Raw genomic sequence first — 12956 nt, forward strand, 5'->3', positions numbered from 1 at the left:
TCAAAATGTTACTGCTGACCAATAGTGACGTTGATTTTTGCCGTACATTTAACACCATGCTTGCGTGTGGACATGGCAGATAAAATCCATTTAAATTTAAGTTACAATTTTAGGACAAGACAATTAAGAATATATTTTTAAAGCCCAACAACATAAAGCACTTTGTTATTTCTAGTTTGGAAATAACCCATATTTTGAAATAATACTGTCATGTCTTTTTTTTTATAAACAATATTTATTTGTTCTAAGGTGGTACAGCTTGACTGTCTGCCATAACCAAAAAAAAAAAAAAAAACGAATCCAAAGATATATCTGTAAATCCACAAAGTACGTTAAAATAGCCTGAAAAGTTCTGCTCATTTTGTTTGGGATGAAGTGTTGTTAGAACTGCAATCAAATATATCCAGACAGTAGCACATAGTGTAACTGGATTTAATATCCATCTGTATGATAAACACAGGCGTTTAATAACTTGGTTTTAGTGCTACCTCCAGTGTTAGATGGCTTAGGTGTTGCTAGTGCCACTCATGTTAACATCAGTCAGTCAACCGGCACCTTTTGTTTTTAATGTTAATAACCTTGAAGCAGATCAGATTTATCAGTTTTTACAATAAACAGATACAATCAATAATCTCATTGAATGAGCCATGTCTCAGCTCAGTGGAAAGCCAGTCAAAGTGGTCAGTGGGCCTCTTGAAACTATGAAAGTGTGTTTTTAGGATAACATATTGAATTCATAGAGACCTACTGAAACCAAAAAGGGAAGAACACTATGCTGAATAACACATCATTGTGTCTCTCAAAGGCATGAAAATGCCATCATTAAATATTTTGTACTTCCTCATTGCGTTCGCAGTGAAGCTGCTGTTAACCACAGAAATGGGCACATTCCCTCCGACCTCACCATATTGTGACGGTTTAATCACAAAAGTCAATTTAAGTTTTAAGAGTTGAAAGCTGTCTAGACAAACACATAAACTACAATAAAACATATTAAAATGTACAAAACGTGTATTTATTTGCTCCAAGGTATTTTTGGTTAATAAGAAAAGAAATAAAATATTAAAAGTGAACTGCAAATTCAGATTCAGGACAAATTAGACTGATGATTTTAATTAGAAGAAAATCAGTTAAAGTATTTATTCGTTGTTAGTAGTAAACTTAATTCCAAAACTGCTCAACACAAATCAACTATTGAGTCTAAAAATGTAATCATTTTATAAATAGACTTAAGTTTAATTTGCTGATTAGATCCATAACACAATATGGAGATTTTCTACTCAAGGGATGCAAAAAGTGAAAAAAACGGCAAACTAATAATGCCGTAATACCTTATATGAAAACATCGCTGCATCTCACAAAACTCTTAATGATGTATACTATTATCATTATCAAAAATACAATAATTACCGTGAAAACATTGTGAAATAGATTAAGTTAGGGTCAGTTGACCACCACAAAATACATTATCATCGAAATTAGCCAAACATATAGCCAACAGTTCAGTCTCTTATTTTTCGTTAGAGCAAACAGGCCACAGGAATGAACAGTGAGAGAGTGTGCAGAGCCTGTAGGCCTGTATGGGAAAATTGTTGTAATTTGTATACTGGAAAAACATTTCCCTGAGGCTGCATGTGGGTGGATCAGGCGTGTCAGCTGCTCTCCTGTACACATCGTTCATTAGCGTGCATGATCAGGTCTCTGATTTCCATCATGGCAGGTATCATTTACAAGTGAGATAGCATCAGCAGAGGCGCCGGTTACACCTGAGTCTAGAAATTGCTTTTCCCAGTAGTGGCGTGATGATCCAATTTATTTCAATTCCCTTAAAATGGAATGCCCAACAGTTTGATTATTCAATTATTATATGGTTAATTGTTAACATGTTATGCCATTTAAAGCCTCAAAAGCAAAATGTCACTGTGAAGACCAAACTTCAATTCAGAGAACATCATCTTTCTGTCACCTCTTTGGAAATGTCCCTTTTTTAAATAGTCGTAGAGTAACAGAGACTGTAGGACACAGGGAAACTCCAATGTCCTGTATTTTCTGTCTATAAACTGATAAACTATTCAACACCAAACTTCCATGACTTAGGCATTAACCAATGGGATGAACAAAACAATACACTTATATGGCATTTAAGAGAGCCTTTATTTTTATTTCTAATATTTACAGTGAAATTATAAAAATATATAATTAAAGCTTTGGCAAATATTTTACATTTAGACAATTTATTTCTTTGTTCACATCTTGAGTCACTGTAGAATCGAGATCATGGCCACTAATTAAGATAGGATAATATATGGTTGGATGTATGGTTGCCTGGTTGTTTTTTTATAATAAAACATCTGGACTGACAAAAAATGTATTTTTTTAAAAATCCTGCAGTCTCCATAAGAGAATACACAGTATAGTAACATGGAATATTTCAATGGAGAAAACATTTAAGGGGAAACACCGATACATCCATGCAAGCTTACATTCATATGGCCATGAAGGCCGATAAAGCTATACTCATAATGCATGTGAATAGGCCTGTTTTTGACTGTAAGCTGCAAACACTCGGGGGAAACAAGCCGTTAGTGTTCAGACTTACTGTAGGAGTTGTTGAAATGAGTTCAATTTAATGAGTCTGGTTATTAAGGTGGTATAAGTCCCAGTTATGATGATGAGGTAGGGAGACTGAGTCCATGCACACTGTTCAAGTCGTCATGTTGTTGCTGTTGCTGCTGTTGCTGTTGTTGCTTGCTCAGGGGAGTGGGTGGTTTTCTGTCTCCTGCACAACACAAATAAGAAATACAGTTAACCGTTACATGCAACTTCATGTTAAAGTATCATCTATTACAGATCTGCTCTAACAGAACATTGTGTGTGTGTGTGTGTGTGTGTGTGTGTGTGTGTGTGTGTGTGTGTGTGTGTGTGTGTGTGTGTGTGTGTGTGTGTGTGTGTGTGTGTGTGTGTGTGTGTGTGTGTGTGTGTGTTTGTGTGTGTGAAAAGTCCTCGGACCACCTGGCAGGCCGAGTCTGGAAGGTCAATATTTATAATTGAAATATAATTAGGCATCATTTGGGATTTGGTAAATGTTTACACTCGTTGCGGTCGTTGCTTATTGGGAAAGTCAGTGCGCGTGAGAAAGGCACAGAGAGGGAGAGAAATTGCACTGTCCTATGCCGAAGTTCATATGGTAAATTAAGTCAATAGTAATATTTTTTTTTAAATAATAATGGTCTGATATCCATATAAAATATATTTTAATATAAAACAACTGCTCTCCAGAGAGATTAAGGATTTGACGCAGTTTCCACATCACACTGCGCTATCAGGACCCACTCTATCTTCACGTTCCGTACCTTCTCGGGCCTGATGCTTGAAGGTCATCGGCGAGTGGATCTCCCCTGCGTGCATGCTCATCCCGCCGCCTGGGTGGGACAGGGCCTGGCTCTGCGCCTGCCAGTGGTGGTGACCCGGGGCCACGTAGCCGCCTGCCGGGCCGCTGTACACCCCGTACTGGTTGGTGGGAGAATACGCACACGCTGAGACATAACCGGACAGTGTCGGCGAGGGCTGCAGGCAAAACATATAAGACACAATAATCACAACAAACCCACAAACGCACAGCGCTCTTAACTGTATGTGACAATGACATGTGGCCTCCAGCAGTTAGCAAAGACTGAGTAGTTCAGAGGAAAGGGGAAGCAAATAGAGGAAAACATTACATTCACTACAATTTAATTCACCATAAATAAGACTAATTAGAGTAGGCCTCTGTGTACACAGATGGGTTCCGTCTGTCTGTCTCGCTCCTAAAAGAGAACATTTAATCATAAGATCTCAGAAGTAAAATATTTAATCAGTTAGAAGCCCCTGGTCTTATGAGACTATTAATGGTCTCTGATGTGGAAACTCTGCCACAGGTCTTTGGAGAGAGCACTACTTATCTAAAGGCCTGTAGCCATTTTGTCACTAAACATTTGGACTAGTTCCTATTTTTGAAAATAAAATGACACAATTATAGCAATACAGTATGTACACACTAGATGTAGAAAGGCACAGTCTGTACATATATGTATTTACCTGTGCGTATTTTATGTCGGCGTCAATGGCTGATTTGTCAATCCCGTTGACCGTGTGAGCCGCGGGGAAAGCTGCTCTGTTGACGCTACTCCACTCCTCCATTTTTGGTGGATATCCCTCCGTCCCAGCAATGGCTGATTTAGAAACAGTAACTTCATATCAAACATGTATAAAAGGTAGAACTGCTACACAAAAAGTGCAGTCCCATATAGCTTTATAATTAATGGTGTAAATTATAGACATGTTTTAAAATGCTTTACGCGTGAGCCAATCTGGGTTATAAAACACATTTCATTTTCAAAAACAGCAGGCCTGCCTAAAAATGGTTTTGAAGTCAATAGTTAATCAAACACTTATATAATTGGATATCAAAATAATTATAATTATGAATATACTGCGCAATAGTGTGTAATAAGCAATTAGGCCTGAGTTTTAATTTAATGTTCAAGACAAATAAAAAAACATACAAAAAACAATGAAGTTGAAATTAAACAGCATATCATTCCGTATAATTATAGGCATTCTCCCCTCATTTAATAATTTATATTAAAGCCTGTTAGGTGTATTGTACCCAATAAAGCCCTACATTTGATCATATGTCTGCGTAAAAGACAATTTCTTATAAGTAGACTTACAGCGTCGATGTATTTAATCAGATCGAGTTAGTCAATCTATTTAATCAGAAAAAAACAATATTGAAAAATAAATCATTCTAAATAATTGCACACATTTTGTTTAATTTTAACTGGACATTATGGTACAAAAAACACTGGGCCAGGCGACTTAAGTCTGGATGAAAACCTCGACTAAAGGACCAGAAAGGCAAAGAAAAAAATGCCTGTAATGACTACTTGAGGGATTAAGGGGGATATAGCAGGTGAGCAAGGTGTTTGCAGATGCATCATCCAATGAAAAGGCCTATTGAAAGTGGCCTTAAGGCTTTCTGGCTCAATGGTGAAACGGAGGCCTGTACATATTCTAATGGACACATTGTTCTGCCTGCTGTCAGAACAAGTTACAAGGAGCGATGTGGCAGTTCATCATGCTGAATAACACAATAATAACCAACTGCACGGGTTATTAAACACTGATGTCAGAAGAGTGAGAGCTAAAGGCCTTAGATTTCTCACAGAGCAGAAATGCACGTTTTCCTCACCTGAGGGATCCATGAAGGCTCTTATACCGAGGATGTTGCTGACGGTGTGTGCAGAAGGCCAGGCCCTTGATATGCTCATATGTCCAGCCGTCATCGGTACACCAGGAGGGCTGCCCATTTTAGTGCCAGTAGGCGACATGGTGTTGGGGTAGGAATAAGGGTAAATGTGGTTGTAGGAGATCCCGGCCTGCGCGGAGGCTTGCTTACTGCTCTCATACTGGTTGGGCTGGGAGAGATTTCCAATCTTGTTGCGTAAAATCCTGCTAATCGAGCTTACTGACGGGACATTGTATTTGTCACAAACTCCATCTGCCAAAAGCCTGTCCCGGATCTCCCAGGCAAAGATCCCGGGGTCGCCTTGTTTGTATTCCCTGATATTTTTCACCACGTTAGGCGTCGTGACCCGTGGTTTGCTTCCACCGATGGCACCGGGTAAGATGGAGCCCGTCTCGTTGTACCTCGCCAAAATCTTGCTCACGCAGCCGTGGGAGACTCTGAGTTGCCGGCTTATATCGCAGGGTCTGATCCCGAGTTGTGCCAGCTCCACTATTCTTAACCGTATGGCATTAGGCAGGGGTCGACCATTGACGAACACGCCGCCTAACTGGTTCACCTCTCCATAGTTTTGCTCTGCAAGAGAATACACACATACACAAGTCACATATTTACACTGCGTGAAGTGCACATGCATTTCTCTCTATGGTAAATAAAGTGTCCTTTTTATCATTGTTACGCACTGCCACAAAAACATTTTAAATTTCATAAAATCCGTATGTGTATTTACTTTTATGAGACAGTTGTCTAGTGTCCCCTGCATCAGCTTGACACAGCTCCTGCATAAATTGCGGTTACAAAGTTGTCTAACATGTCTCAGCCTACACAGATACACTAACCTCTGGTTACTAACCGCTGCTTTGCAACTTTACAAAAGAGTGTAAACTATTTTTGGCTGAGTTTCCACTCCGCCATCACACAACAAAAAGCAACATTAAAAATGGCGAGCTTGAGGAATTGACACTCGAGAGCTCTTCAAAGACACACTTTTCATGGGATAATTGGTGGTGTGTTTCCATTTAAGATTTAAAGCTTTAAAGTAACAATGCCTCCTGAAAAGAGCTTGAAGAAATCCACCATTGAATAAACCTGGCACACTTGAGCCAAAAGACTCTTCATTTTGCACATTATCTGAACTTGGAGGAAAAAAAGAACAATGCTTATTTATTGTCTTTACGCAGGCGTAGTGAGCCTGGATACGCTCCCATAAGCTCCCTGCCAGTGAAGCATGCAGATGGCAACGCGGGCTTACCCATTTGCCTATATGTTCCGAGATGCGGGGAAATATAGGTGCCCCTTCAAATGGCTGAATGCGTCCGAGCGAAGACAGAGAAGGAAGGGAAACGGGAGGAATGAGCCCCAGAAGAAAAGGGACCTCTTAAAATCTCCTCAGCGTGCAGCGCGCCCCCTTCTTTTTTTGGAAACAAGTGACTGCAAGGTACAATGGCACCAAAGTGATCTTCTTCCGATAAAAGCAAATTGAACTTATCCCGGGGAGTCCGGCGTTTGCTGGAATTAATTTGACGCGTCCTCCACGTCAATCTTCACTGTTATATGCCTTGCCTCTGCTTTGGTTTCATTGGTCGTCCTGCGCTAGGAACGCTGTCAGCCAATGCAAACCCCATCCGGTTGGAGCCGTGCAGCCTCCTTGAATATTTTGGGGAAGTGGTAGAAAGGGAAACGTTTCATCCAACAGGCAGCCTTCTGGTAAGGACTTAAACATCATAAGAGATACACACATACACTGGGATGACAGGGGAGGGTAACCCTTCCTGGGCTGCTTACCAATGTCTTATATTGGAAACGTATGTTTTTTTTTAGTGTGCATCACAGGGAGGAGTATATGTTCGATGTGAAACATATCAGCAGTACACCTGTAATCATCCAACTGGCATATCGTTAGTTTATATGCAACTGTTTGTATATTTTCCATTTGTGGCTATTTGGAACTAAATAATTGTATAGCCATAAATACTATGAAATGTACATTTTTAAAATTTGAACTGTTCTGCATATTGGTTCATACATCGACCCAACAGCTTTGGACAAACTGAACCAATCAAATCATTTGACCATCAGAGAAAAAGGCAAAGTTCCACACAAGCAGCCTGAGTCGTTTTATAAGGCAGTGTTGAAGCATCAAACATGGTAAGGGACTCATGTAATCGATAGCTCTGTAGATCGCAGCGCTCCCAGACTATGGGATATCGACTGGAGGCCAGAGACATTATCACAGCATGTTTTCGGAGTTTCCTGTGCAGGTTTAGAAGGTATCGTTTATAAGCTCGCAAAACGTTACTTGTAAAACTTAACAGTCGACCCAATGGTAACAAGGTGCAGTGTCCTTACACCCCCACCTCCACCTCCCTCCTCTCTGTCTTATGGCCACTTCACCATCCAGGACGCATGAAAAGCATCAGGTTGGGTCAGAGGAGCTGGGTGCTGGAGAAGATCGTCTTACAGTTGGTGATGGGCACTCTTTAAATGTGTTCAACGTGGACGTCTGGATATGAAGATAATTCATATCTCATATATGCATGCACGTTGCAGAGTGGTGAGAGCTCATCGGCTGCTGATAAGTACTAATTATTGTTTTAATAATACGTGGTCCTCAAGGTCTCATGTCTGTGTCACTGCTGTCTCTCACGCACTCCCTGTCCTTCCTGTCTTTTCTCCATGGCTTGGTTGGCAGGACTCCCCTCATCTGGACAATGTAGGAATTGCAAAGTTTTTATCAGCACAGTCTTACTACTTTGACGTGCGCTAGTTTGGGGTTAGGTAAACTTCTTTCTAAATGTTTCAACAGAAATCAACTGTGTATTTAATATAGATCAACACGGAGGAGCGTTAATTTACGCCTCATATACTTTGAGTTCAATTTTCTTTAACTAGTCCGCTTTATTAACTTAACTTAATTTGATAATTTGTCTTGTATTAGACCGCTACATCTTATTACGTGTTTTGTTTGGCATTGTTTTTACCGTGTTATTGCATGCATCACGAGGCTGCAAGCGTTTTCTAATAATGCAATTGCATTCAACGAACGATCTGTCGGTTTTTAGACCTAAATTGTCCTTGGAATACTGGAGTGCGGAGGGTCTACATGCACAAATGAATGCAGTTTATATCGTGCCAGTGCAATTAAATGTGCATTACTTCATTTATTTCTTTACTCGCGTTTACACGGCTGATGGGTTAAATGCGCATAGTCTCAGATGATGAAAGTTATTCTGACTGATAAATTGTTCAGATCTATAATTCTGAAGTTCAGATGGTTTGAAAAATATCAAAGGCCAAAATGCAGCAGATTCTCTCCAGTGTAAATTCAGGCTATGTAGGTTAAATAAACAGAAGAGATCCGTACAAAATATATCCACTGCGAGGTCGATGGTCTGGTTTTATTACTGGAATATAATATTCTGCTAAATGACTGTCTCAAAAACCTGTTTTAATTGGTCCGTAGACGTTGAAAGGTAAAAACATTTATTCCAAATTAAAGGACATTTGAAACAAGTATTAATAAATAATACACTATTGGCTATCTTGTGTATGGATTTGCAACCGTCTGTTTGTCGTGTGTGACAAAACAAAAACAATCTTAAACGGTTCCCCTCATTTCCCAGGATTCAAGCTGTATTCATACAAATACAGTATATGCCCACATAAATACAGCAGCATAAACACAGACACCATGCGCAGTTTCTTAATATTCCATCGGAAATGTAATGGTGCATGACGCCTAATTATTCTAGGCTATATCTACACCACAGACTGGCGAGCCGTTACCAGATTCCCCTTCCACCGAGCATCCAGAACCATTTCATTAGAGGTGTTCAAACTAAACACAATCTTAACACTGCCCTCCCACACGTGTGTCTTTACACGACATCTCTCCAGACCTGTGAAGTAAAATCATCGTGCACATCCCAGCAAAATAGGGAAGTGATGTGAGGACATTTCAATGTTTTGAAAACCCTATTCATTTCCCCATCAGATTAGTCTTTAAAATGGTGGTTATTTGTCCAATGATGACCGACCAATGTCACATTTCCACACCTTTATGCGCTAGTTGCTGCTTGAATATTACTTTAGATTTAAGCATGCCCTATTTTAAATATGAATGAGAGTTTTCCCAAATAGATGAGGACTGATTCACAGTCAGGGGTTAGTAGCCTACACTAAAGACTATGTCACAAATCATATTTTAATGTTTTCTCGCATATAAAATATTGCATTAATATTTACTAATGCTCAAGTAAGTCAGCCGCTGTCAGTCTGACGCCCAGAAAATAGGCCTAATAGGCTCCTTAGATCGCTTTGGCCTGTGTCTTGTTAAGGTCAGATCACCTTATATGTTCTCAAATAGCTATATATTATTTATTGTTATTTGTAATGGTTTAATGCTAATTTATATTGTTTGTTCAGTTCAGTGAGATTATTAATAGCCCACAAACAGACGTCGGTCTTCAAAGTGTGAGATTTCCTTCCAAATCGCTTTCAGAACAGACACGAGTTAACTCATCCGATCGACACCTGACGCCCGCAAAGTGCGACGACCCCCGTCGGCAAATATTGATGTTGGTTTTAAGTGTCTTCAAAGGATTCACTTCCTCGAGTGTGCTTTGTCTTTAAAGATTTAAGGCGAATTTAAAGTTGCATTAATCATTGTCGGTAGTGCGAGCGTGTGTGTGTGAGTCTGGAGGTGTGTGTTATTTTGGTGATCTTTCAGGTGCAATGACAGTTACTTCATAAAGTGCTTGGTGTGTGTGTGTGTGTGTGTGTGTGTGTGTGTGTGTGTGTGTGTGTGTGTGTGTGTGTGTGTGTGTGTGTGTGTGTGTGTGTGTGTGTGTGTGTGTGTGTGTGTGTGTGTGTGTGAGTGTGAGAGAGAGAGAGAGGGAGAGAGAGAGAGAGACAGAGACAGAGATAGAACCAGAGAGAGAGAGAGAGAATCAGTGTATTTTTTGTCATGGTTTTCAATTTTCTTATTTTCTTTCCACAACTGGATGAACCATGGTGTTTTATTGAAAAGTGTTTTTTTTGTGCCTACGTTTTTGATTTAGTGTTCTCAGTGCTCAGTATGGAAATTATTAAACAGGGTCCAGATTGTGTGCACCAGGACCAATATGAGGCTGTGAGTTTGAAACAAAGTGTGTCAGTAGCCAACGACATGTATTTGCTTCTGAGGCTGCTCTGTGTCTGGTGCTTGTTCTGGTGAAAACAAGTGGAGACATTTGCAGCAGCTGTTGTGGCCCCCGACTATGTGTAATGTTTTTGAAATGTTAAAATCCCTAACCTAAAGTTTCACACTTCGTCTTAAAGGTAATAATCCCTCTTTGCTCATTATTACGCAGGAGGGAGAATCAGTGTTGATCCTGTTGAATGCCAACCAAGCCCAACCTGTAAAGAAACACACCTATTCCTTGGTGAAGTAGCCCCCCCTTCTCCTCCTCTCCAAAAAAAGTCCCCTCCTATCTGATCCAGAGATGGTGATGTGTAGTTTCTTTGTGCTCCTGCTGGTGAGGTTCTGCTAAAAGGAGTCTTGGAAGGCAGCGAGCTCAGTTCTTTTATAGCCACAAGACCCACTCTGAGCTGCAGAACACGCCTAATGAGGGCGTGCAGCGGTGCCATGTGAGACATGCCAGCTTTTACCAGGCTGGGTAATTGCTTGTGACCTTCACTAAGCACGTCTCATGTGTCTTCATTTTCTGAGTGTACTTCTAATTGTTACATTGAGGTAGATGCCTGAGGATCATGCATGTACTTTGAGTATTTTGTGGGGAGACGTCGACATATCCCCTTCTTAATCTTTAGGGGGTTGGTCAGTCAATTTGTTTGTTTTTTGTATGTAAAGAAAATGATTTGCGCACCCCTTCTTTACTTTTACACAAACCTGCAGTTATCACATTTCAAAGACAATATAATATTAAGCCTACCAAATAGTTTACTTAACCAGCCATTTTCCCTGTTATTTACTGGAACCATTATTGAAAATACACCACCTAAAAAAGCCGCTGCGGGAGAAATGGTTGGTTTCAGTTTGTTTTAATATGATATCACCGGCTATCCTTGGAAAATCATGACAACTTTGTTTTGTGTTTGACACATCTGGTTTTCACTTAAAGTGGAAACATACTAGGAAATACAAAGGACTTTTTTTCTCTCTTTATTGTTGTGATTAAAAAGATCTCAAAAAATATGAACAGACATGAATATGAGCATTTACAAACCACTCTCAGATCTGAAATTAGGAATTCTGGCACACAGAATTAACACACAGTTTGTGCTTGTTTGCATTTTACACTTTGCATCATCAAATAATTGAGTGAAATGTGTTTTAAAACATGCTGAGACGAGGAAGAATTGGTATATTTGATTTCATATGCCTCCTGTACCTCTTCTTTGGCTGCAGAATCAAGTGAGTTTTTAAGCTATATTTGGAAATGATATGAGCATTATTTTAGTTTTGTGTCAGATCAGTTTTAGCATCATACCAAGTGCAGCATAAGTGAGTATCCAGAACGTAAGATCATACGAAGCCTTCCACTCCTGCATTCCGGCAGCTCTTTGTTCTGGATCATTGTAGTTTAATGCACAGTAGCAATCTGAACAAAGAGCCTGCACTTATCATGATGCACTTCATTAAGATACAAGTATGGCTTCTAAAAAGAAGCGGTAACCATAAATTCAGGAAGATTATGATCTTTTTCTGGACATGGAAAAGATAACTAACTCCCAAGTATTTGTGATAAGTACACACACATGTTAAGCATTTGTTATCAGAGTGAAGTCAACATTATAAAGACTCAAGGTGTGACCTCTTTATCAGACCTCGCTCTAATTCACTATCACAATCTAGATGAAGATCAAAAAAGTGATGCACACTGAATTGAAAAATGATGATAGGCTATATTACTTCCTATAAATCTCTAAAGGTTATTATGTCAGATTTATTGATTCCAAGCTAAATTATTTCAACGTGAACTGTATCGTTCTTTGTAAAGATTCCCCCCCCTGCCTCCTACCTTTTCTGGTCTGCATTTCCAAAGGGTATCCACACATTGACTAATTGAAAATTTAAGCATTATAAATTGTGCCAAGTTATCATATGCTTGTTTTTCTTTCTGTATGTTTTTAAATGCTGAACGTGTTGCCATGTTTTAAACCAGTTCCCTCTGGGGGACCATTCACTGTTTTTTTTGTTTTTCCATTAGCAAATGTTGTGGATAGCACCTGCTATATGTTTTGGTACTACCTCAGTTGAGGTTCCAAGCAAACTGAGCCGATACTGTAGATGGAGTTAAAACACTGCAGACCACTGGTCATAAAGAGTCACCATTAGCATGACACTAGACATCCTGCACGAACCTGCCATTTTTAAATAGCAAAGCTTCAAAAAATGGCATCCACAAATTCTTTTTTTCACTTGACCCAAATTTAAAAAAAATCGGCAGCCCACAAACTACACCTTACACTGTGCCACACACTATGTCATAAAAGTAAGTAGTAGTAGTAGAAGTACAGATGAAAGGATTTTGCGAGTCTGGTGTTGACGATGATGTCGCAACAATTTCATGCAGCGTTGCTATGGCGACCATCTGAGAATCCTACACCGAGGTGGTACTAGGGAAAAGTACCTGAAACCAAAAGTGTGTCAAGTTGAGTCTAGTCG

At 39.7% G+C, this 12956-nt stretch overlaps 1 protein-coding gene across 1 annotated transcript in view; it reads right to left on the minus strand.

Annotated features, from left to right (window-relative positions):
* Positions 1-2417: 2417 nt before the first annotated feature.
* pax1a (paired box 1a) overlaps positions 2418-12956 on the minus strand; it is a gene marked incomplete at its 5' end in the record, with an annotated part of 28240 nt that continues 17701 nt past the window's right edge. The window contains 6 exon segments of the mRNA XM_083924610.1: positions 2418-2779; positions 3354-3567; positions 4078-4211; positions 5234-5863; positions 6540-6566; positions 6569-6664. Of these exon segments, the coding sequence (XP_083780736.1) occupies positions 2664-2779; positions 3354-3567; positions 4078-4211; positions 5234-5863; positions 6540-6566; positions 6569-6664 (1217 nt within the window). The 3' untranslated portion in view covers positions 2418-2663.

Source organism: Echiichthys vipera (genome assembly GCF_963691815.1).
Source record: "Echiichthys vipera genome assembly, chromosome: 12".
In the NCBI taxonomy this organism is placed as follows: domain Eukaryota; kingdom Metazoa; phylum Chordata; class Actinopteri; order Perciformes; family Trachinidae; genus Echiichthys; species Echiichthys vipera.